Consider the following 25,745-nt stretch of genomic DNA (forward strand, 5'->3'; position numbering starts at 1 on the left):
GGTCAGCTATTGATACATGGTCGGGTATTGAGACATGGTTAGCTACTCAGACATGGTCAGCTATTGATACATGGTCGAGTATTGAGACACGGTCAGCTAATTCAGACATGGTCAGCTAATTCAGACATGGTCAGCTATTGAGACATGGTCAGCTATTGAGACACGGTTAGGTATTCAGACACGGTCAGGTATTCAGACACGGTCAGGTATTCAGACACGGTCAGGTATTCAGACACGGTCAGACATTCAGACACGGACAGGTATTCAGACATGGTCAACTATTCAGACATGGTCAGCTAAACAGCTGTACTATCGACTCAGCATTATCGACCTCGCAGCAATGGTACTCTACCAAACTACCAACAGCCGCTCTGATCGATCCCAACGTTCCCCGTCCACGTAGTTCCCAACAGCATCGCGCCAGCTGATCGGGCGCTGGCGCCTCGACCAAGTGTCAAGTTCGTCGAGCAGGTGGTGCTCGCGAGCCAGCGCATTCGTAATGGCGTGCGACGGCTAGGAAAAGGGCAACAACGCGCACGAGTGTCGGGGCTTTTTCGTCTGTTCCGAAAAAACGTGAAGGTGCGTCGGTGCGTGTCGTGGCGTGACGGTATCGCGAAAATGACGTCGTCGTCGGGCGTGCTGCCGTCGTATCAGCGGTTCGTGAACGGAGTACCGGCCAGTCTGTTCTCGAGACGGTCGTTCCGTCCGCGTGAGAAGTATCTGATCCTGTTGGTGTTTTTGTCGTTCGGTGTCGTGTGTTTCGGTACGTTCTTCTTCCTGCCCGATTTCCGCTCGGGGACCGGCGGCGCCGCTGTGAACAGTGTCTATCGCGTGTACCAGCACATGCAGAAGGCGGGACCAGAGCTCCTCATACCGGCGCCACCTCGGCTCCAGGGGGGCCCGAAGGGGTCCCTGGGCCATCCGAACCTCGTGCCACCTGGCCACGAGGGCGCCGATCACCAGGACGTCCACCTCATCCAGGACAAGCAGAAGCTGCAGGTCCGCGCGACTGTCGACCCGACGTTTGCTCCAATTCCGCTCCATCCTGACTCTGCCTCCTCGCCGCGCTTCACCTGTCACTCTGTCGTCGAACTCCAAACGTTCTCTCGCTGGCTTTGACATTCGTCCCACGGACAGGACGTATCTGTTTCACATTTCCACCGCGCTGCTGGCCTTTCAGCTGTTACACGCTTTCGCGACCCGTTTGTTTACATACGCCATCGTGACGTATCGCGGGCACACGTGTGCACGCGTAACGGTTAGAGATTTCGCGTGATTCGTGCATCGTGATTACTTTCAGATTCAAAGATTTATTCAGCTTGTTTTCGTTCGGGGATTATCTTCTGCTGGAGCTTTAGCTGTCATTCGTTCCCACGCGAAGGCTTGCGTACTTACCGACGTGGTCAACGTGGCGCGCTCGATTTCTCGCTATCGATCGATTGGGCGAAATTCGATGTCTCGAATGGGACGCGCGCGATTTATTTTGGGATTGTTGATGATGGTTTGAGAGTTCTTTGGATTTGATTATGATAGGCGTGCGAAAAGTGGGCAAAAGTGTACTGAGACTATAGTTTGATGGGATATGAAGTAACTTTTATTACTAGAGGAATCCGTTTCAGTTAATTTAGGTCTTTCGTATGCGATTCTCTTTACCAAGAAATTAGAAATCAGGAAATTGCTCGAACTGAATATTCTAATTCAAAACACGTAGCCTGAAAATTTCCAGGAGATTCTATCGCTCTTTATTGCTCTTCAGGAATTGTAGTTTGCAATAATAGCTGATATTTTCGGTGGATTTAGTTTGAGAACTGTTTGTGCTAAACACGGGAACGGGATGAGATGGTTTCTCTATGTTTCATGTCGCTGGAATATTTATAGCGTGATTGGGAAGTCAAAGTCGTTATTCATTCTGGGCGTATTATTGTGCTTGCTTCTTATATACTTTAGAGGAAATGTGTCGTGTCGTCATGAGATCAAATGAGTTATGAATGAGCTATGAGCGTTGTGGGAGATAACTGTGTGAACCTCGTTGGCATAGATTGCATTATCTAATTTTTCGTCAGTCTCTGTCTCAGTTGCACTCGCGGGAACGAGTTTTATCAACGCTAATAGACTCTCGCCCTAAAATTTCAGAGCACAATTTCCGACGCATCGACGCGACCCTCGTTGAGACACTCCACTTGCACCGACCTATATACAAGGTGTCTATAGATAAGCGTGATTTAATATGTTTTCGATGCTAGGAAGTACACCATGAAGCAGATAACATTTTCTTTGCGATTTTTCGTGTGACTTTATGAGGGAATTTATCGAGACCATATTGTATTCTTTAAAAGAAATTGTTTATCGTTGGTCAGCAGTAAATGTGTAGATATAGTATCAAAAGTAATGTTGACAAATGTGATTAGATAGAAAGATAATGCTAGAACACTCATTTACTTTTCTTAGAACACTTGAGTTGTATATGAAATTTGTAGGACACCCTGTATACAAAGTGGTGGGAAAGTTTAGCTGTACTTTAATGCACGATAATGATACCAAGAGTATAGAAATAGATTTCGAGGACAATAGTATCTACACAGTATTTTACTTAAAGTGAGATAAAGTATACCGCAAAATTGCAAACAAGAAATAAAATACTTAATAGTAGACTTTTACGTACCACTTTGTAGATAAAAAAAATATTGTCCTATCTTCCACTAATTCTTTGTACCGTTTAGTTATTATTTCATGAAGCACTTATCTAGAGACACCCTGTATATGTATTTGTTGCTCGAGTACTCACTATTACCATTTCAAAGCATTTTAAATTCAATCGGCCGTGCATCGAATAATGGATCCTGAGTTTTTATAATAAATAATTCATCGTTTCCATGAATAAACTTAATTTCCTTTCTTCTCCTCGCGGAATGGAAGGTCCGTTGTTCTTAAACGCTTGAGAAAGTGGTTAAAGCGATATCAGTAGGTCGATCCACGTGGAGGGGAAAGTGAGGATAATATCGTTTCATCAGCACCGTTAATTAACGATGACGAGCGTGAGATTGCAGTTCGATTCGCAAACTGATAGTAGACGCCCTCGTGAATTGCACCATTTTCGCGTTTATTCGACGTTCACGGGCCGTTGACACTCGTCCAGATAATAGAATTTATCGATGATTTACATTCATTCGCGTTCCAAGCATACGTTTGCAAATGTTTTGCTCTACGAAACGCTTCCTGTATAACTTAGTGTACATCATTATCGGGCAACGATAGCTTCGACTCTACAAAGATTTGTATTTGAAACCTTGATGAATATGTAACTGGTCATTTTCAAGGGAGCTAATTTTAATGTTAAACAACTGCCTTAGGGCAGTTTGTTTTTTAATGGGAATCGTTACAGGTGCAACGCTTGCAATTTTTCTAAAAGTGCTATGATGATTTCGATGCCTAGATTGAAGTACTTTGAATTCTTTTTTTAATTTCCGTGAAATTACTTGACAAATTTTGAAACTACACAATCCTCTATTTATAGGTGAATGAATTTATCTGTGCCTGATATTACAGTGGAAATATTTATGTATCTACTAGACCATTATTTTAACCTTCCAAATTAATAATACAAATAATTAATAGAATCGAATATCTCAATAAGAGAAAATGAATTCATTCACCACAATAATTCAATTTGAATGTACAGTATATTAAGTCATACATTTTATGTATGAAAGAATTAAATTATTTCTCCAGTAATCATTTTTAAATAGAGAGTCCTAGACACAGTTAGAACTCCATTAATTAGTATTCTTAAAAATCATGCCAGTCGAAAGGTCAGAATGAAAAATACGGAAGGTTAACAATGCAAGTAATTTCACGCGAGTGATCGAAATGTGCTTCATTCACCAGTTCCATCGTGCTTTAGGGAAATAAGCACTCGTGTCAGTCGCACGATCGTTGACGCGGTAGGGCGTGAAAGCGTTTAATCGCGTTGCAAACGGAATTAAAGGCGTCGTGAAAGCGACGTTCCTCTCTTTCCTCGCGTAATCAACGCTCGAGCCGCGGCTAGGCGATCGAGGGTAACGCTGTTTTCTTCTACCAAAGTGAAAGAAGCACGTTTCCGTCCAGTCGAGATTGCATTCGGCTGGCGGTATTCAGATAAATACGCTGCTTCGAGGTCCCTCGATTGAGCCGAGAAAATTTGATTTTCAAAGCGAAGCCAGACCACTCGAGGCTACCTCGATGGACCTCTGAGCGGGACCAGGTCTCGTAGAGCGCGCGTAACCAGGAAATAGAGTAAAGAAATGGGTATCTGACGGCACTCGGGGGAGGGTGTAATTGAAAAATTGTATTGTAAGCGTGGGAATGTCTCCAAGTTGAATGGAATCGTTTACTGAATAAATAGGAACATTGGTGCCCTGAAGAGACTGTGTCGCAAATTATTGACCTCTCCAGTGGAAGCATCCTGAACCTTGAATACTTCTTTAATTTGTCTCTGAATAAAGTAGATTTATGATTTCATCTTGCTCTATGGTTCAATTCACTGCATTAAATATTATTGGTACTCTGTTGAGCGAGTTCGTGACGTGTGCAATTAGATACCCATTTTTCTATAATATTTTCCATTAAGTCTCTTATATTGTAAAGGTGTATATACTTTGTTCACAGTCGACGTAAATTTTAACCCTTTGCCATTGAAATTATGCGACCACTGAGTATTTCATTTGAAAACTAATTTAAATACTCTTGTAATTAATTATGTGATAAGATAATAAGAACTTCTCTATTTAACTTTGAACGTTGTGATATAATATATAGAAGTGTAACATGAATGACTTTGAATATAAGGACTTGAGAATTTTGATACTTGTGCATATGAAGAATAGAAAAGTTGTAGTAAAGTAACTATAATTAAATGTTCCTTAATTAGTAATCTAATTATTCTCCAATTTTTATAGAATTTGCTCTTGAAATCATATCTATACCTAACTTTTGTATTGTTTCGATCATCTTATGATAAAGTATATCGAATATTGGCATACAATTGCAAAGGGTTGAATGGTCTTCCTCTTACATGAAAATAACAAGAAATTGTTAATACAGTTAAAAGTTCTAATTACTGAAAGAACTGTGTTTTATTTAAGCTACTACTAACTACTACAAACTAATAAAAAGTAGTACTCAAAATTCCTACTGAAAAATTTGATTCTATCTAAATCTGGCATCCATTCACATGGTAATCATAACATAAAAGCAACTCTTATTTTAAGAAATTCATGAAAACAGTTATTCGCGAAACATTTCTTAACAGTGCCACTGTATATCAACCTCAACAGTTTCTTGTTATCTCTTTAATTGGGCGTGCCTGTTCGTAATTATTTATAGATGCTCTGAAACTAAAACTCTCTGTGGCGAAATTGATCACGCCTAATTAACATCACAGAAATTCATAAGAGAATTTCGAGCCACGATATGGTTCTGCTCCCGTATTTCAGGCAAAGATTGAAGAGGAGTACCAGCAACAGAAGACGCTGGAAAAGCCGGAAGTGAAGGATGATTCGCAAGCGCATGCGAGTAGTTTGTCCTCTTTGGTTGTTCACCGGAAGGATGACGTCCTGGAAACGGTACCGCCTGCGCCAGCGGATAAACTTCCCTTAACCGTGGGTGGAGAGGACAAGGACCCTGTCGCCAGGGAGCGAAGGGACAAAGTGAAAGAGGTGATGCTTGCATATTATTGTCAAAAGTTTGCATGAAGATACAATTACGTCATGTTTGATATAATTGAGTGAGAAATGTGTTGCAAATGCATATAATTTTGCGAGATAACTTCTCAGGAATTTTCCATATTTATTGCATGCACAGTGGGTCCTGGAAATATTCGTACTAATTTAAGTTTTGACTTTGGAAGGCTGTTACAGTCTCTGACGAATATGTCTGAACTTGTCTCGCTTATACAATAAATAATTGGGATATATTCGTCATATTTTCAAATTTTTAATTACAAAACCAATTCATAGATTTTCTAATTATTAGAAAATAAGGAGGTCAATGAGTCAGTTTTCTTTACAATTACTCTGTGATTGTTATTTATTAGCAAGACAAAATTTTCTTCAAGTAAGAGGTATTACCTCAGTTGTCTGAATATTACAAGTTTACTTATTTAATTTTAAGTGACTCCAAATTCAAAGAAAGCTACCCTACAGTTAATAGACCGAAACACAATAGAGTAGCACGAATATCTACTTCTGGGACCCACTGTACAGGAATTTCTCTTACAAAAGCAAGTGTTTATTAGAATTTTAATCTTTGTTTGCTACAAGAATTACTTTTTCAAACTTTCGTCGTTAAGATATAAGGGGGTGTTAGCTTAAGCAAGTGCAGAGAGCTCGCGTATGACTTCGGTATCCATTCTCCAACTAAATTTCAAGTTTCCGATTCTAGCGCGACTCGATTCCACTGTTGCGCTGGTTGCATTTGCGTATAAATGAGAATACGTACGTACATTCACGAGTACTTCGATTACTAGCACTCTCATCCTTCGCGCACAGGTTAAATTAACGCAGAACGTACTTCGACGTGATTTTAATTTCTGTCCAGCAGAAATGGAATATTTCATTTACCGCGAAAATAGGAAAAAATATAATCAAAACGAATTTTGCTAATTCACAGTACTACTATTATTTTCGATTTCTTTATGACGAAAAATAATTTAGTTGCGCAGTAATTCGCATTATCAGTACCCGTATTATTGATATCTATGTAGCGATACGACTTGGGGCTTGACTCAAGTAGCATGCATTGCGTCAGCTGGATTGATTCAGTTAAGGTTTATTGTTATGCCTCTGCGATGATTTATCGCGGATCGGTGCGCATGACTTAATTCAACGAAGCGGATAAATTATTCGTAATTGATTACTAATGCATGTCTAGTTAACGAGACGAGTTCAACTTTTTCTCCAACTACAGCTAGACATTTTTTTGAAATGGTTATTAAGACAGATTGAAACAGGCGATTAATTAGTAAAATTGTAATCTACAGAATTGTAGATGTTCCCATTTCAGCAGGTTCGTTGCTCCCACGTTTTTGCAAATGAATTACCATTTTCCATTTCCTTCTTGCTTTTAAGATAAAGCGATGGCATGTGCTATTTTATCAGTAGAATCCAATTCACTGTAGCGTCCTAACTTTTTACTGCCCAACGATATCCCTATTCAGTGGCCGACTAATTCATCGGATTTCCGAGTGTGCTCTCGCTTCCGAGGTTCATGAATGGTTCACTGCACCATTATGTATTTATCAGTCTATTAAATGCATTAGACCGTTGCAGAGTGAGCGGATTAGCTTTTCGCCAGTTTTTAATACGTTCCGTATCACGGAATCTCGCCGATTCGTGGGCTCGGATCAGTGATAACATTGATGTGTTTTCTGAACCGACTGCACCAATGTTTTCATTCACTTTCGGAAATTCGTGGCGCGTATCCAATTCATTTCATCCAATCGGCGCGCGATGAAAATGAAAAACTTTTTCTCCCCGTATGCTTTGAAGCTGTCGTATTAAAAATTATTTTTTAAGAAGCCCTGGAAACTGAGATTTAAGAAATTAATATTGCTTAAGATGTTATTACGAGGATAATAACTTTTATTTCGGAGAACCAGGTACTGTGTATTTAAGTATCTAGTGATTTAAAAGTTTGCGTACAGTACATAAGACGAATTTTAAATCTGTGATTATTAAAGGCTGGAGAAATGTTCACATTAATCTTTCGTTGATGAGATGATACGCTTGTTATATAAGAGGCAGGGTGAAGTTAATTGAGACTCTCTGAATGAGCACGACGTAAGCCGAGAAAGTTGGAAAATTAAGGTGGTTCTGCATTTCTTGTTCTTTATACGGTGCACAGTACTTTCAAACATTAATTATCCTGAAATAAGGTATTGCTGTTGATTCACGTTGCTTTTGTTGTTGAGGCAGTTCGTCTGAAGAGAGAGGTAATCACAGAGGATAATACCATTAAAGGTATATCTACACAAACTTTTTTCTAAGCTTCCTTTTTTAACAAATCGAATACAACTATTTGAAGCTTAATCTACTTGCTGCATTGAAGATAGTATAGGTTCTAAAAATTTAAAAATCATGAACACTTTCTTCTTTTTTAAAGTACCCAGATGCTATCATCTGTGCACTGTGCGTGGATGCACTTTACCGAACACTGTGAAAAAGTAATTATTTTTTCGGTGCTTGATATCGCGACTCGTCATAGTGATTTCAATCCTCTCGACATCTTCACGCTCGCAATTAAATTTAATCGGCTCTATATTCACTAATGCGAATCCATGGTCGCATTTAGCTTCGTTGCTTCTATCTCTGATTGCGGTCGTTTGTATCATCGTTGCCCGGATTGCTATGCACGCGGTAATATGCAGGCGCTTGTGTGCAAGTGCATTCGTAATCGCTTAGGAATTCCCGTGGCACCCTGTTAATAATTGACACAACGTTTGACCATCGATTGACAAGCTCTGCGAATGGAGAAATTTCTCCACAGTCATACTCTATGCACTACAATTATTAATATGCTATATTTTAGAGCAGAAGTCGTGATGAATGACTGTAATTTTTGCTATATTTATTAAATAAGTCTTAAGTATTAGGAAATAATTGATGCATTTGTGTAATCGAGTTTTAGATAATTTTTTTGTCTTTGGTATTCGATTCTCGCGTATACATTATGTGGCTACTTATCAGGAACGATAACTTGGGCATTTAAAAATAATAAAGTAGTAAAGATAAGTGATAACGTTTTCGTAATATAAGCAGTGTTATGGATGCAAAAATTAATGTCTAAACTTCTGTGTTTTATTTTTTTTTCTTTCTTTTGTAATAGAGTTGTGATTATATTTAATTATATTTATGAATGTGGGAAAATGAGTTTAAAACTAATAGTAAAACAATATTTAAAATATAGTCATTTAAAAAATGCAAGTGAACTTGATTCACAAATTTGTCAGGAGCTTTTTCACTTTGGAGCAAAAGAAAATTTGAAAGGTGAAGTGCGTAGAATCCAACTTTTAGGTGAGCTTTTTACATATGCGTTGTTTTTTGATTTTGCTTTCGGGCGAATTAAACTTTTTACCTACTTATGAAAGAAGTTCTCACAAGAAGCGCGTATCTTGCAGTTTTACACTAGTGCTCTTTTAGGAGGATTAAAATTTTTAGTAGAGCCAAAGAAAGTTTAACTTCGCGTTCGTTCAGCTGAGAACTTTTTTGAAAGCTTCTTTAACGTCCTTTCTTTCAAGAAACTTTCATGTGAAAGACACGGAAACGCAATATTTGTGAGCCCAGCGAGTTACCTTCTATACAGAAGACGAATTATGCTATCAAAATACTTAGAACAGTAGAAAGTCGAGCCTTTCTTTGCCTCAAAGATAACTCTGATACTGCTGTGAGAGTTGAATTTCAAAGAGTCCAGATAAGCAAATACAACGTTATTAAACGCGCTGTACCGCTCAACAAATTAACTAGAGCGAGTGATATAAACGCTGAATACCAAGTGAAAGTATCCTCATTCATATAAGCCGTCGTTAGAAATTCTACACGCACCTATGAAAAATTCTATTCTATTCAATACTTTCCACAAGAATTACTCAACTTCAAAGTGCTTTTATACTTTCAGAATTAAAACCTACATTACCTATACCGATCTTTCTGATCGTCCAGAAATTTCTTTCCCAAAACAAAACTCTCCTAGAAAGTCCATAATCTCATTCATGAACTGTGCAATGGAAACAGTAAATTTCCACAGGATCATGACTTCCCTTTCACGTGCAAATCTTCCGCTAAGTCTTATATTAATCTTCCACTTGATCTCTATCGACAGCCATCAGTTTTAGGGACCCAGCTCGTGGGTAAAAAATAATAATGGGGATAGTAAAAGGTCCAGATAACAGAGGATTCATAGCAGCGAAATGTCTCGTTTGTCAAGCATTGTAACATGGCGCGGCTGCAGCTGCAGCTTCGAAGCCCTGCCAGTTTCCAATCCGTGCAACAACAGCCAAACTCGTTGAAGGGACATTCGGCTTTCAAAACAGATGAGTCGGCGTTCGGTGTAGTTTAATCGGTTACATGTAAACTGTGGAATCAAATTCATCGGCGCGGATGCATCGATTCCGATTCCCATTTCGGCTGGTCCGTTTCCATCGGCCGGAATTAAACGAGGCTCCGTGAAAACTTTATGACGCTAATCATGCGCGTATCCTAATCGCTCGCGGTCCCCATTCGGACGAACGTTTCGATGCATTTCACTGTTGGAAACGCTGCTGATCGATAGATTGCTGGCGAGTTATCGGTGAAAGTAATTGAAAATTGGCATCGTGGGTGAGGCTCGCGTTGAAATCGAAAATGGACGATACAGGTGGTCGGGGGTAGCGGTTCTTTTTTTCTTTGCTTTTTCATTTGCGCACTGAGATGAGCAAATATAATGGAGATATAATGTATAACTTTATTCTGGAAAGTGTTACAGTTATGTATCTTTTTCTTGTATCTGTGGTCGTAATTTATTCAGAACGTAGTTTCTGTTTCCTCTTTAGATATTCTTTGGCTAGCAGATTCGGCGACAGAGTGCGCAATGCAGTCTATCGGGTATGACAAACCTCTTTGGTTATTATAATGAGGAAACGAGTGGACTCATTTACAAAATTAATACACGAGTTGCTTGAAACTAAGTACTTGTGGAAACTCGTTCACATATCGAAACTTGAAACTGGAATATGAAAAATAATTTTGTGAAATGTCTTATTCAAAGAGTATTGTATATTTCATATTCTGAACAGATATACAATACTGTGTGAATTGTTTTCACTCGAACTACTTACACGCAATTGTTATCACTGCTTAGCTGAGGCTCTAGAAATATAATTATATCTGATATTCGTACCATTGTAGCCATAAATGGCACGCAGAAACGGCAGTTAAATTCGCACGGAATGTTTTCCTCGATCAACTCGTTAATTCGCGTTAATGTTTTTATTGCGGGCAAAGGGTATCGACAGCTCATGCATGCTCGCGTAAACATGTATTCCGGTGCTCGGTCGAATGAATCTGTTTGTTTTTTCACCTTGCCCGAGGTATATTTATTTTTAGTGAAAAATAAAATCGTGAAAAAGCGGAGCTTGAAATACGAAACTCACCCGACCGATTTACCGTGTTGATCTTTTCAAATCAGTTTGTACATTTTCCGAGTGCAGTGGCGATTTGTGTGCACTGTTGCACTTCGAGCGCATTCTTTCGTCTATTTGAACACTTCGTGCTCCGATTTTCTATTTAACGCCTGGAAATGTCTTCAATAAAAATATCTATCATTTGAAGTTGAATAAATGTGGACGCATAATTAATATAAAATTGCTAGTCTAAAAAATAATTACTGACATAGTAGGATTATACAGGGAGTTCGACAACAGATGTCAGAAATTTGAAGGGGTGATTTTGTATGCTATAAAAAAATAGGAAAATGAAAATAGAAGATATTGCATTTGGAAGTTCAACTTCAAGTTATTAATTAATAAGATTCTTAAGAAAACTCCTAAGCTACGCGTGACATGTGTCTGACTCGAGACTAATTCTATTTCAGTCCGATACGACGCAGCCAGTAGAATAAGTCTGACGTCAGACACATTTGATGCGTATTGTAGGCGTTCTCTCATCAACTAATAACTTAAAAACGTAGCCTCAAATGCAAATTCGTCTATTCTAATTCTTTTCTTATTTTAGCATGCAGAATAACTCCTTAAAATATCTAACCCTTATCATCGAACATCCTTTACGATTTTCCAATAACTTGGAAACGAGGCCCCAGATGCAATTCCGTCTATTTTAATATTTTCTTATTTCATCACGCAGAATCATCCCCAAAATTTCTGACACTTGTTATCAAGCATCCTGTCCGTTTTTCCAAGTACCTGAAAAACCAGCTGAGCCTCCAAATTAAAACAGAAAGAGACAATACACTATTTCTCTTGCTTGTCGCGTGAAGGACAGGCACGACGCGTGGGAAAATTGCTACCAGTGTGTATCAATGTGTGCCATAATAGAGGAAAATTGCGGTATATTCAGTGGGCGAAATATTTCGAAATAGGTTAGCCGTTGTGCCGCGGTGGTCGTCGTGCATGCAACCAGTGAGCAGGTCGGAACTCCTCGCTTGAAATTAGATTGCACTCACGTTACTCGCGGCAAAAGTTCACGGCACCGTGCGGTTAACGGTTCCGCTGTGTTCCTGGCTAGGTCAGGCATACGTGCCGCGTGTTCGCGTCGATGTCGAAATCGAGTTTGCGTGCCACGCATCGCGAGTATCCTCTCGGCCGCGTGTTTCAAGTTATTCAGCCCTGATTTGAATCTGGCCCAGCCACGCGACCCTTCAGCCCGTCCAATTCGATCCTAGACTTCATAGAGAGACATTCTGCGAAATCTGAAGGGATTCTGTTTCTTCTGCTTATTAATATTTCTTGAGTTCGCGAGTATAAAGTAGGTTTTCATTTTAGTTCCATTGCTTTTGCTGTGTTTAAGAACATGTGAAATTGCATGAAAATCAGGAGTCTACTAATTACCATCAATAATAATTGAATAGACTACTTTATAGTGGAAAGCTCAAAAAATAGTAATAAGCTTTTTGAGGTTTTGAGTAGAAAGTTGTCTGCTTTATTATTGATACTAGTTACTAGACTTTGAATTTTTATGTATTTCGTATTTTCATAAACACGGTTAAGGAAATGAAGCTAAAGTAAAGATTGTAATACTTCAATTTGCAGTTTACTTTTCCTGTTTTGTATATTTGAAGTTTCCATAAATGTATAAAAGTTTAGTGATCAGAATTCACACAATTTTTTGGGACTATTATTCTTAATTTTTCTCAAGATCTCCACTGTCACTCGTTAATCTCAGAGACATGTATTTTATAATCAATTTAATGAGGTTGGGGAATCGTGCACCAGGAATTTCTAACAATCGTGTAATAGTTAACGCAGCCTCGGGGCGTAAACTATACCATCCCTTTGGTTTCCGTAATTATTACCAGTCGGTGCCCTAACTACGCCCTTTTGCCACTTCATCCCGTGCAACGTTTATAATGAAGGGCAGTCACGGCATTGTGGCGTCGAGCACTCGTTTCAACTTTCACTTCGAAAACTCTGCTCGGGGTGTTAGCTGTTCACCGGAAACACGTCGGTTCGAAATGCGGCGAAATCACGCCACGTGTTTGCTGAGGTAACGACTGTCGAGGAAACAGCAAACGCTTGTTTGCATTGGGAGAAGAATCGAGGTTCGGACGTAAATGGTTGTAGATGCTTACTCACGATGCATAACAACTCTTATTTAATCTGAAAACGAAGCCTTTCGTTCTTAATCGTTATCTATGGATTTGCCACGGCGTGCACGCCTTAGATTTCAATCGTGTTAATTAGTGGAATGGATTGGCTGACCATGGAGAACGTAATTAGAAGAAATCTCGAGTAGATAAATTTCCAGTATTTCATTTTACGTGATTTCTTTATAGATTGGTATTTTTATTCTATTTCTTGAGTCTTATATGAAACTATAAAGTATGAAATGTCGGAGCGTTGAAAAAACAGTAGGAAATTTTTACTCACATCTGAAACTGGTAATTTTTCGTTGATTTCGTTTGCCACAACTTCCTGGCATCAAAACAGACGCATCTTTTATACGCCTCTCGCAGCGAACATTGTACTAAATTAACTGGTGTTGAAATTCAAAGTAATAAGAAGCATTATCGTGCGTCTGAGTGATTCTGATAGTCACACGCGTGAAAGGAGGAATTGAATCGCTGCTTTCATTCTCTGATAAAGCTTCTGTTTACAACGATCATACGGTGCAAAGTATGAAAATTGTTGTGTCTGACTTCTAAATTACTCCAGTAGATTACAAATGCTTTTTACACTTTCGTCATTACTTTTCGACTCGTGACTCTTAATCGCCGACTAAACGAGGGGCAATTACGCGCCTCGTATCTAATCACTACTATTTAATATAGCGATTACCATTTGTTAGTACTGTGTACTACTTATACAATCACCAGGAAACGAATGTTACGCCTTTCCTCATTCATTTCTTAATTATTCTGAACCCTTCTTTCGTTGGCCATTTTCTCAAAAACTTATCAGGCTCTTTAATTATCTTCGAAGTCTGATAACTGTATCTACACCTTAATAAAATACTTCTTCTAAGTATCTCTCACATTTAAATAGCATAGATCATTCACCAAACTCCATATATTTACAGGTAACACTCATGGGGTTGACAACCCACCTGTGTCCTTCCATGAGGCGTTTATACCAAGCCCATCGTTATCGCCCCATATCGCCTCTTGAATACCAATCAGAATTTCTTCCACTGGTCGAGAGTTATTCAAGATTGCTTCGATCATCGCGAGTAAACTGTGAAAGCAGCGTGCAGCAAATTTCTTTGGAGGCTCGCGTAAACCTCTGTTCGTCTCCTGGCCATTTTTATTGGATCCCCAACGAAATGAATCTCGTTTACCGCGTGTATCCGTAAAAATTTATCGTCAACGATATCACGTCGATGTAAGAACGGCCATGAAGGCGATTTTAATGCCTCGTATGGCGGTTTTCAGTCCCTGCTCCCTGTGTGCATGCATCACACACAGGCGCGAGAGGGTGCAACCTGGCAGCGGTAAAACACACGTAAACACGCGCGCACTCCCCAATATCGACTCGCTTCCCGACTAGCGGCGTATCGCTTCTACGTGTGCGGAACACGAAATGGAGACGTTTTATTGGACGTTATCCGTGGTCGTTTGTAATCATTCCAGAGGATCGGCGGCGCGCCGCGTGGACTTGAAAAATGGAAGACCGACGACCGGATCAAGGAAGGGAAGAGGCGCAGCTTGCGGGATGGGCTGCATCTATGCAACTGTGCACTTCATTCAGATTTCTGTGATTGCAGTGGATCGTTAGTTGCTTCTCAACTGTATATTTCGTCTATTTTTTGGGGTCTCTACTTCCGTAGAAAGTGTTGAAGTCTTTTTTTATAGCTCGGTTCAGATTCTTCAGAGATTATTGAATTTGAATGCAATCGTTCCTGAATTTACGTGGTTCTTTTTTTACGTAGAAACAAATTTTCTTTTAATTTACCTGTATGTATCTGTGGTTATAAAGCAAAACAATCTAAGTTATATATTTTTGTTTTCGAGAAGAAAATGTATTCAATATTTTTCATCCAATTTTTACAATCACATATATAATCTACTTACTGTATATTGTACATACAATTCAGAGCTTCGAGCACGAAAGTTTATCTTCACCGTGTAAAAAAGAACCTCACAGATCGTGAGACGACTGTGCTATTTTTTAACTTCCTCAGTTATAAAGTTTCCACACAAAGCAGGATCTATTTTCTATAAATTTTGTCCCATGTGTAAAGTTTAATCTCCGTTATAGGCAATCGAGAACGAAGTTTCCGCTTCGTGGTCATTACCTGCATTCAACTTCGATGTTTCCCACTATCTCGTCGCACACGGAACACGTTTCATGTCGGCCTGGATCAGTCGCGGCGTTTCCTCTGAAAACAGTCGATACCAGAGGATCAAGATCAGTAGAATATTTCCAGCCTTTCGCCAGACGAAACGATGGGAACGCTGCGATCTTCCGACAGCCAGTTAGAAATCTCGATATAAATCCTCGAACGAAAGTGGATTACGATTGTTTTACGGGTGGGCGTCGTTTGCACCTTTCGTTGCGGTCGTATGTACGCGAGTAGCGATAGATCCCACTACGTATCGAGGGAATTTAAATATTGGACGCTCAGCTGGCGAGTTATTACGTCCAGAGTCCCCTGTTCCCTTTGAAAGCCACCGCGACCGGATAGCAGCGCTGCATGAACGTGGTTCCGCTTCCATGTTGCTTTAGTTTCGCGCCTTTTAATATGCAGTTTTCGATTGCTGCTGTTTGTGTCAGACTGACGTCGATGGATGAACAATCGACAAGGAATCATCAGAAATTTTGCTGATAATATCTAGACGCATTTTAGTAAATGCATATTAATTAAAAAAGTCTGGATTCTGAGAATGCTTTGATAAGGTATAAGTTCACTTCTCTTCATGTTTCTTGATTTTTAATGACATCAGGGAATGAACTTTTGTAAAATTGTCTGAGATTTTAATGTTAAATACTTCCTGCAGAATTGAAGTCGTTGAATGGTAGACTAGTTTAATTACTATAGAATGCAAATTTTCGAATAACCAGCAGATTGTTAACCGTGATCCTCGTAACATGATTCTCATGGTTGTCACGTTCGCGGGAGATGCCAGTAATGATCGATATTAAATAGGCAAGGAAACAATGGAAGGGTGATGCTGGGAACACGTGGCTGTTAAATGCAAATATCGCGTGCAAGGCGCATCGTGCGTTATTGTCTGTCCAGGCACGAAATGTTTCTCCTTTTTTCGTTCCAGGCGTCTTAAAATAGCAGTAATGTTTCATCGTGGTATTTGCATATTATCTTACACTATTGAGAATACTCTATAAAAATAATCCTGATTGAGCAACAAACAATGCTAAATCCCTGCTCGACCACATTTATCACGATTCCATTTACTTCAATATAGTAGCAGTTTCCACACAGAGATAATCTTCGACATAATGCTCTTAATCACAAATCTGCTAGAGATAAATATCAGTCTGCAGAGTCAGGTTTCCAGGAAAAACGTGGCTTTTCCCTTTATAACGGTATTCAGGTATGAAATACTTCGCACAGCGAAGATGTTGGATGAGAAATTAAAACATGTTCAGTTTCTTGGTCTACCAGTGAGCTAAGTGGATACAGTCGGCATACTACAGTAGTCAGACAGCAATGTATTTACAGTTAGAATGGAAACCAAGCTTAAACAACCTATCTAAATTCCATAACTTTTCACTAATCTTAGATATATATTAGAGATCATAAAATATTTTGCCATAGAATATTATTTGATTAAAAATCGGCTATTGATGCCAGTAGTACAATCTTTCTTTTCTGTTTAACTGGTGAGGTATTTGTCGCTAATGGTACGAGTTGAGAACAGCTGTATCCTTTTTAATTACGATCACAGCGCCTCTTGAACACTTCCCCGCGGCTGTGTACAGGAAGGTAACCCATCCGGCTAACTGTTAGTAGACAGCTGTGAAAGGTTGCGAGTAACAAACGACGACATAAATTATGCTAGATGTATCGCGATAGCGCATGAACGTGTCTCACTTCTTTCGCCAATTCTTCGTCCGCATTCTATTTAAATACCTGCTTCAATCTCCACGCTTCGATTTAATGTTCATGGTACTAATTTTCTGTACATCACTGGATTCACGTACATCCTAACCAGTTTCTCACATAGCAGGTTGTTAGAGACACGAAAACTCTGGGTCTTGTTACCCGACAAAGTAGAAGTTCCATAAACAGGTTTCTATTGTGTGGTCCTTTGAAGTAGATCCCTTAAGGATTGAGACGTGCCTCTGCAGGGAGTTTTCCCTAGGAGCGTGTTCTTCAATGCGAAATCTGACGATCCCCTGTTCTCGAGCTGGCTTACGACTGTTGATCGCGAGACTACACGGGAGTCTCGACTGTGGGAGCATTCTGTGTTATGTGACAACTTCAACTAAGCTTAACGAAGGTATACGGAAGGGCTCACTCTGAAGGTGTATCCTCTGCTAACTCCAGGGATGCATGAGAGTCGAGTGTTCCTCGTGGATTTTGAAGCTGGGGTAGTACACAGTGACTTCGATGTAATATTCTACTCATCTCATTTCTTCGGTCCTCGAAGTTCTTATAGGTCCAGAGTGTTTCGAGAATAAATACCAACACATTTGATTGATGCAATATTAAGTTGATATAACACTCTTTACTTATTTTAGTGTGTAGATTCAGAAGTATCGACGTGTACTTATGAAACCCCCTGTATTTTGAAATATTTTGTAAATTATTTAAAGATCTAAGTGTATTTTATCAGGGTGTATTTGGAAATGATTGAGTCGCTTTATAACGAGGGCTTTCATTGAAAGGACCTCTGTTAGGATTCAGTCACTTGCAGCAATTCAATTCCCATAGGTTCAAGTCACTTTGCAACGGTCACTGGAACCAAAATTGTGCACAGATTAACTGTCGTTAAATCATATTACGAGGCATAATTAGAGCGCACCGCGACGCAATCTGAATTCACCCCGCATGGATACCGCGAAAATAACTGGCCGAATCCACAGAGTCCATTCAGCCCAGGATTATCTTGCTGTCAGCTATGAATATGTTGGAAGCCGAAATCTCGACCGCACAATTATGCCTATGTCATTCGTTATTTCCCAAATGTTGGCGCACAGATCTGCGTATCGAAGCGGATTTACACGGCATTTAAGCGTGTACGCTTTAGATGCCTGACGCGTATAAGGATTTTTCTGATCATTATATCGCAGCGTCGTTTCCTTCGAAGTTAAAGTAACTTCTACGGAATTAAAATTAAAATCTGACGTAATTGACATAAGCTCTAAATTATTTCTTTTGGAATACAGTAAATGTAAAGAATAATATGTTCGTAAGCTCTTGAAATTCATTATAGTGTTCAGTAAACTACTGAACGTATACAGGGTGTTCGATAACAGGTATTGAAAACTCGAAGGAGTTAGTTTGCATGCTAAGATGATAGCAATGAAGACAGATGAAATTGTGTCTGGAGTTTCGTTCGAAAAGTATTGACTAGGTCTGACTAGATACTTATTCTACTGCCTACATGCATTAAATAAATAAAATATGTAGCGAATTAAACAGAGGAAGATAGTAGAATAAGACTCAAGTCAGACATAGCCAGGTCAGTAATTTAAGTCCCAAGTGAGGCACAGTTAACCTAGTAGAATAAGTCCCAAATCAAGCACAGTCAGAATTAGTAGAATATGTCTCTAGCCAGACATATTTCACGAGTATTTTAGGCCTGTCTTCAACATTTAGTAACTCTGAAACAAAACTCCACACAGATTTGTCTCTCTCAATTCTCATCCTATTTTAGCATAATATATAATCACCCCTTAAAATTTCTGACAGCTGTCCTTGAACACCCTATATAATTACATTCAAGTCACGCTACCGTCTCGCCGCTCGCACTCTATTAAGCATGACTCCACTGAAAAGTGAAACCTGACTTTAAGTGCTCTTAAACCTACACTCAAGTGACGGGTACAATAGCAGCGATTTCAAACGTCGAAACAATCTGATTAGCCTGATAGCCGCGACAGAAGGTGTGAACAAAGTCGAGTCAGCCTTTCAACAGAGCTCGAGCGCTGTCCGTGAATGAACAGTTTTTTCTCCTTCGAGTAGTAAACTCGATCTCGCCTATGACCCAATTCCTCCTCGAGGAGCCGGAAGTTCCACCCGACACTTTCCCTTTCGTAGGCAAACTCTTGCTCGATTGCCCGTTAGGTCACATCGAACTGGCCTTGTTTAAGCAGCGCGATCGATCCGCGAAGGTGGCGCTCGTTGTCAAGCTCGCAAACCGTTCATGTGAACTCTAGCTGGCGGGTCGCTTTGCTAGAATTCGTATCGCAAGAGCTTCCAGGACGGTTCCTTTCTCGTCGAGGCATTACCGACAGTCGGTGGCAGACGAGCTTTCCCGCGACTACTCGCTGGGAAGAGCGTATTCTTTATTCACTGGTGGCTACGACTTGGACTGGGATGCTGGGTCCTCTAGAGATGGCATTGGGACCTTGGCAGTGTGCATGCAATTTATAATGGCTGAGTTTAACACTTTCTCCAGGAATATTAATGTCTCTGAGTGGAAGTTTCTTCCGCGGTTTAGGGAACTTCTGCGCGGGAACCCTTTCCGCGTTCTCCAGCGTCTGGTGTTGCACGCAGTGGGTTCGGGTAACGTCAGGTGGAACATATTAGCAATGTAATAAGGGATAGTTGGGTGGAGGAATTCTCGCATTGTTTCTGATGTAACTTCGTAATTGAGGAGCTGTTGAGGCTGTAGTAGCTACTGTACTGGAACAAGTATACTTTGCAGGAAGATTAAAGGATCACTAGTTTTGGACGATAAATTGTCGATCTTTGGACTCTTGTAACTTTGTCAAAGAGAAATTACATCGTATTACAGTTGCTTAGAATACAGCAATTCTTTTCGACGTGTGGATCACTGCGTAAGTTTAAGGCCAGTGGTCATTCAGATAGCGATAACTCAGCGAAAAAAAGTCGCAGACGCCTGACTAAGGTCTCCTTCCAAGGAGGATGGTTCCAGCTACACTATGCACTCAAAGAATGTAGCAAGAAAAATTTATCAAGTCCCTGGGACACATCTCGAGTTGGAGAATAATCTGAGGCAAACCACCCTCGGTCTCTCGGCGTGTCACGGAGTGGAGAAATTTTTTCGGACAAATTCAATCCAGTGCTTCCAAAGTAGAGGCTTTACCCTTTAGAATGAGCCTAGGCTCGCCTCTCTGCGATTTTTTTTGACGGAGTCACAGCAGCTCAAAGATTGACAATTTTCTCGATCTCTGGATCGCTCCATGATTCCGGGGCCAGCGGCTCACTGCTTATTCAGACATCGATAACTCAGCGAAAAAAAATCGCAGACGCCTGACTAAGGTCTCCTTCCAAAGAGGATGGTCCCAGCTACACTATGCACTCAAAGAATGTAGCAAGAAAAATTTATCAAGTCCCTGGGACACATCTCGAGTTGGAGAACAATCTGGGGCAAACCACCCTCGGTCTCTCGGCGTGTCAAGGAGTGGAGAAATTTTTTCGGACAAATTCAATTCACTCCTTCCAAAGTAGAGGCTTTACCCTTTAGAATGAGCCTAGGCTCGCCTCTCTGGGATTTTGCTTGACGGAGTTACAGCAGCTCAAAGATTGACAATTTTCTCGGTCTCTGGATCGCTCCATGATTCCGGGGCCAGCGGCTCACTGCTTATTCAGACATCGATAACTCAGCGAAAAAAAATCGCAGATGACTGACTAAGGTCTCCTTCCAAAGAGGATGGTTCCAGCTACACTATGCACTCAAAGAATGTAGCAAGAAAAATTTATCAAGTCCCTGGGACACATCTCGAGTTGGAGAATAATCTGAGGCAAACCACCCTCGGTCTCTCGGCGTGTCACGGAGTGGAGAAATTTTTTCGGACAAATTCAATCCAGTGCTTCCAAAGTAGAGGCTTTACCCTTTAGAATGAGCCTAGGCTCGCCTCTCTGCGATTTTTTTTGACGGAGTCACAGCAGCTCAAAGATTGACAATTTTCTCGATCTCTGGATCGCTCCATGATTCCGGGGCCAGCGGCTCACTGCTTATTCAGACATCGATAACTCAGCGAAAAAAAATCGCAGATGACTGACTAAGGTCTCCTTCCAAAGAGGAGGGTTCCAGCTACACTATGCACTCAAACAATGTAGCAAGAAAAATTTATCAAGTCCCTGGGTCACACCTCGAGTTGGAGAATAATCTGAGGCAAACCACCCTCGGTCTCTCGGCGTGTCACGGAGTGGAGAAATTTTTTCGGACAAATTCAATCCAGTGTTTCCAAAGTAGAGGCTTTACCCTTTAGAATGAGCCTAGGCTCGCCTCTCTGCGATTTTTTTTGACGGAGTCACAGCAGCTCAAAGATTGACAATTTTCTCGATCTCTGGATCGCTCCATGATTCCGGGGCCAGCGGCTCACTGCTTATTCAGACATCGATAACTCAGCGAAAAAAAATCGCAGACGCCTGACTAAGGTCTCCTTCCAAAGAGGATGGTTCCAGCTACACTATGCACTCAAAGAATGTAGCAAGAAAAATTTATCAAGTCCCTGGGACACATCTCGAGTTGGAGGACAATCTGGGGAAAACCATCCTCGGCCTCTCGGCGTGTCAACGAGTGGAGAAATTTTTTCGGACAAATTCAATTCAGTGCTTCCAAAGTAGGGGCTTTACCCTTTATAATGAGCCTAGGCTCGCCTCTCTGCGATTTTTTTTGACGAAGTTACAGCAGCTCAAAGATTGACAATTTTCTCGATCTCTGGATCGCTCCATGATTCCGGGGCCAGCGGCTCACTGGTCATTCAGACACCGATAACTCAGCGAAAAAAAATCGCAGATGACTGACTAAGGTCTCCTTACAAAGAGGAGGATTCCAGCTACACTATGCACTCAAAGAATGTAGCAGGAAAAATTTATCAAGTCCCTGGGACACATCTCGAATTGGAGAACAATCTGAGGCAAACCACCCTCGGTCTCTCGGCGTGTCACGGAGTGGAGAAATTTTTTCGGACAAATTCAATCCAGTGCTTCCAAAGTAGAGGCTTTACCCTTTAGAATGAGCCTAGGCTCGCCTCTCTGCGATTTTTTTTGACGGAGTCACAGCAGCTCAAAGATTGACAATTTTCTCGATCTCTGGATCGCTCCATGATTCCGGGGCCAGCGGCTCACTGCTTATTCAGACATCGATAACTCAGCGAAAAAAAATCGCAGACGCCTGACTAAGGTCTCCTTCCAAAGAGGATGGTTCCAGCTACACTATGCACTCAAAGAATGTAGCAAGAAAAATTTATCAAGTCCCTGGGACACATCTCGAGTTGGAGAATAATCTGAGGCAAACCACCCTCGGTCTCTCGGCGTGTCACGGAGTGGAGAAATTTTTTCGGACAAATTCAATCCAGTGCTTCCAAAGTAGAGGCTTTACCCTTTAGAATGAGCCTAGGCTCGCCTCTCTGCGATTTTTTTTGCCGGAGTCACAGCAGCTCAAAGATTGACAATTTTCTCGATCTCTGGATCGCTCCATGATTCCGGGGCCAGCGGCTCACTGCTTATTCAGACATCGATAACTCAGCGAAAAAAAATCGCAGACGCCTGACTAAGGTCTCCTTCCAAAGAGGATGGTTCCAGCTACACTATGCACTCAAAGAATGTAGCAAGAAAAATTTATCAAGTCCCTGGGACACATCTCGAGTTGGAGAACAATCTGCGGCAAACCGCCCTCGGTCTCTCGGCGTGTCAAGGAGTGGAGAAATTTTTTCGGACAAATTCAATTCACTCCTTCCAAAGTAGAGGCTTTACTCTTTAGAATGAGCCTAGGCTCGCCTCTCTGCGATTTTGCTTGACGGAGTTACAGCAGCTCAAAGATTGACAATTTTCTCGGTCTCTGGATCGCTCCATGATTCCGGGGCCAGCGGCTCACTGCTTATTCAGACATCGATAACTCAGCGAAAAAAAATCGCAGATGACTGACTAAGGTCTCCTTCCAAGGAGGAGGGTTCCAGCTACACTATGCACTCAAAGAATGTAGCATGAAAAATTTATCAAGTCCCTGGGACACATCTCGAGTTGGAGAACAATCTGGGGCAAACCACCCTCGGTCTCTCGGCGTGTCAAGGAGTGGAGAAATTTTTTCGGACAAATTCAATTCACTCCTTCCAAAGTAGAGGCTTTACCCTTTAGAATGAGCCTAGGCTCGCCTCTCTGGGATTTTGCTTGACGAAGTTACAGCAGCTCAAAGATTGACAATTTTCTCGATCTCTGGATCGCTCCATGATTCCGGGGCCAGCGGCTCACTGGTCATTCAGACACCGATAACTCAGCGAAAAAAAATCGCAGATGACTGACTAAGGTCTCCTTACAAAGAGGAGGATTCCAGCTACACTATGCACTCAAAGAATGTAGCAGGAAAAATTTATCAAGTCCCTGGGACACATCTCGAATTGGAGAACAATCTGAGGCAAACCACCCTCGGTCTCTCGGCGTGTCACGGAGTGGAGAAATTTTTTCGGACAAATTCAATTCACTCCTTCCAAAGTAGAGGCTTTACCCTTTAGAATAAGCCTAGGCTCGCCTCTCTGCGATTTTTTTTGACGAAGTTACAGCAGCTCAAAGATTGACAATTTTCTCGATCTCTGGCTCACTCCACGATTCCGGGTCCATCAGCTCACTGGTTATTCAGACAGCGATAATTCAGCGATAAAAAATCGTAGATCACTCGCTCAGGACTCTTTTGAAAGAGAAGGTTTCCCTCTTCAATTTGATCGAAAAACAGATGGTGGAAAAAATTTATTGAGCTCTGGACAGACGTTTGAGTTTGGCAGATATTTGAGTAAAACATAGAAAATTAAAGTACTTTGTGTTAGAAACTGAGGATGTAGGAAACGTCTCTATAAAATTTGATGTCTTGATTTTCCTCTTCAAATACCTGCATGGCAGAAATTCTACAGCCTCAAATAGTTACAACAATTTCTGCAAGTTTCTCTCGTTTTTCTCTTTCTCTAATTAACGTTACCTAGTCCATCGCTTCATTTCTCCCTCAAAGATTTAAACGTTATCTAACTCTACTACGTCATCGTTTCACATGGGAAAAGCTGAATCGAAAACAGATTCGGTGGAGTTTGTGTTAGCAGCACTTGGAATCGTGGGAGTATGCGACCTGTGGACTTCGAACAGCAAAGAGCGAATGTGCTTCCGTTATTCCACGGTTGTCCGTTCCTCTGGGACGCCGGATATTCCAAAGATGGCACCAAAGCACTGAGACTGCGGAGTCCATAGTGACTCGATGGCACGCGAGCTTCCCCCTTTGACTGGAATATTAATATCCTCTGGCTGCAAGCGGTCTAAGGGGACGCATAAAGCGATAGCAGTGGGACAACCCGGGAAAACTAACCTGCATTACTTGTCCGACGAGAAAGCGTATGAGGCCGTGGTTTGTTAGAAATTCACTGCCACGTTTTGTATGCTGTATTTGTAATTTAATAGCAATTACACTTGACGATGGGAAATCTGAGCTGGATCGTTTTCATGCAGCCTCGAGCTTGTTTAGATGAATGTGGGTGGCTGGAAAGATGAAAGGGAAATGATAAAGGTTGATATTTGGAAATGATGGTCGAGATGACACTATTACTCACGAGCCAGAAATTCTGAAAACCTCGTTCAGATTTTTGGTGTAGAACATTGCATTTTTTAACCTTTGCAATAACTGTATTGCATTAGCTCGATAATTATCGATTTGCTTGGAAGCAAATCTGCATGAAAATGGTATTGAAAGAAAGCTCAATCTCAGCGCAATGTTAATAATGTTCTTCTTTTCTGTTACCAGACGTCATGTGGTTTATGTTGAATCCCAATAGCTTGGATGAGGTTCCAATAAAATTTAGTCGTGGATTTAACAGGTTCCAATTTCGATGGTATAATATCACACTCACGAAATAGCAAAATGACAAAATCAATAATTGATGCGGGATGAAAATGTCTGCTAGAAGAAAGAGAAGGCGTTGATAATGACGCTTGTAATTCATCATCCTGTCAGCATGAAATTCCTGTTTTTTCCCCCTACCCTGCTTCTTTACCAGACTGGCTGATTAATGCAGATTGTTCGGAATGGTGTTCCAAACAATTTCCGCGGCGGTCATGAAAGTTTGCTCGCTCGAAGAGCGAGGTCTCCATTACATTCAGCTTCCGTCGACTTAAGGTCGATAGAATTGTGGAAACGTGTTTAAATTTGCATTTCATCCCGATGTCGAATCCACCTGGAAACGACCAAGGAGTCAAGAACTGCCAGGGAATGGCTTTCTGAGATTGCAGGAGGTTCTAATATTAATCTGGTGAATTAACATTTTTCGTTATTCATCGATTCGTAATCAAAGATGATTTTAATTTTACCAAAATTGAGCTGTAACTAGGACAGAGATATTAATTTATCTGGAAAGTTCATTTTTTGTGGTACTTCAAAATTTAGAACGATTTCGTCTTCTTTTAAATGGTACTTATAAAATGCCATACATT

General features: G+C 40.8%; 1 protein-coding gene across 1 annotated transcript in view; it reads left to right on the forward strand.

The window, feature by feature from the left end:
• The first annotated feature begins 618 nt into the window (after positions 1 to 618).
• Alpha-man-ia (alpha-Mannosidase class I a) overlaps positions 619 to 25,745 on the forward strand; it is a 463,063-nt gene continuing 437,936 nt past the window's right edge. Inside the window, exons 1-2 of the mRNA XM_076383857.1 lie at positions 619 to 999; positions 5,472 to 5,693. Of these exons, the coding sequence (XP_076239972.1) occupies positions 619 to 999; positions 5,472 to 5,693 (603 nt within the window). The remainder of the gene's footprint in view (positions 1,000 to 5,471; positions 5,694 to 25,745) is intronic.

This window comes from Calliopsis andreniformis, chromosome 8, assembly GCF_051401765.1.
Source record: "Calliopsis andreniformis isolate RMS-2024a chromosome 8, iyCalAndr_principal, whole genome shotgun sequence".
In the NCBI taxonomy this organism is placed as follows: domain Eukaryota; kingdom Metazoa; phylum Arthropoda; class Insecta; order Hymenoptera; family Andrenidae; genus Calliopsis; species Calliopsis andreniformis.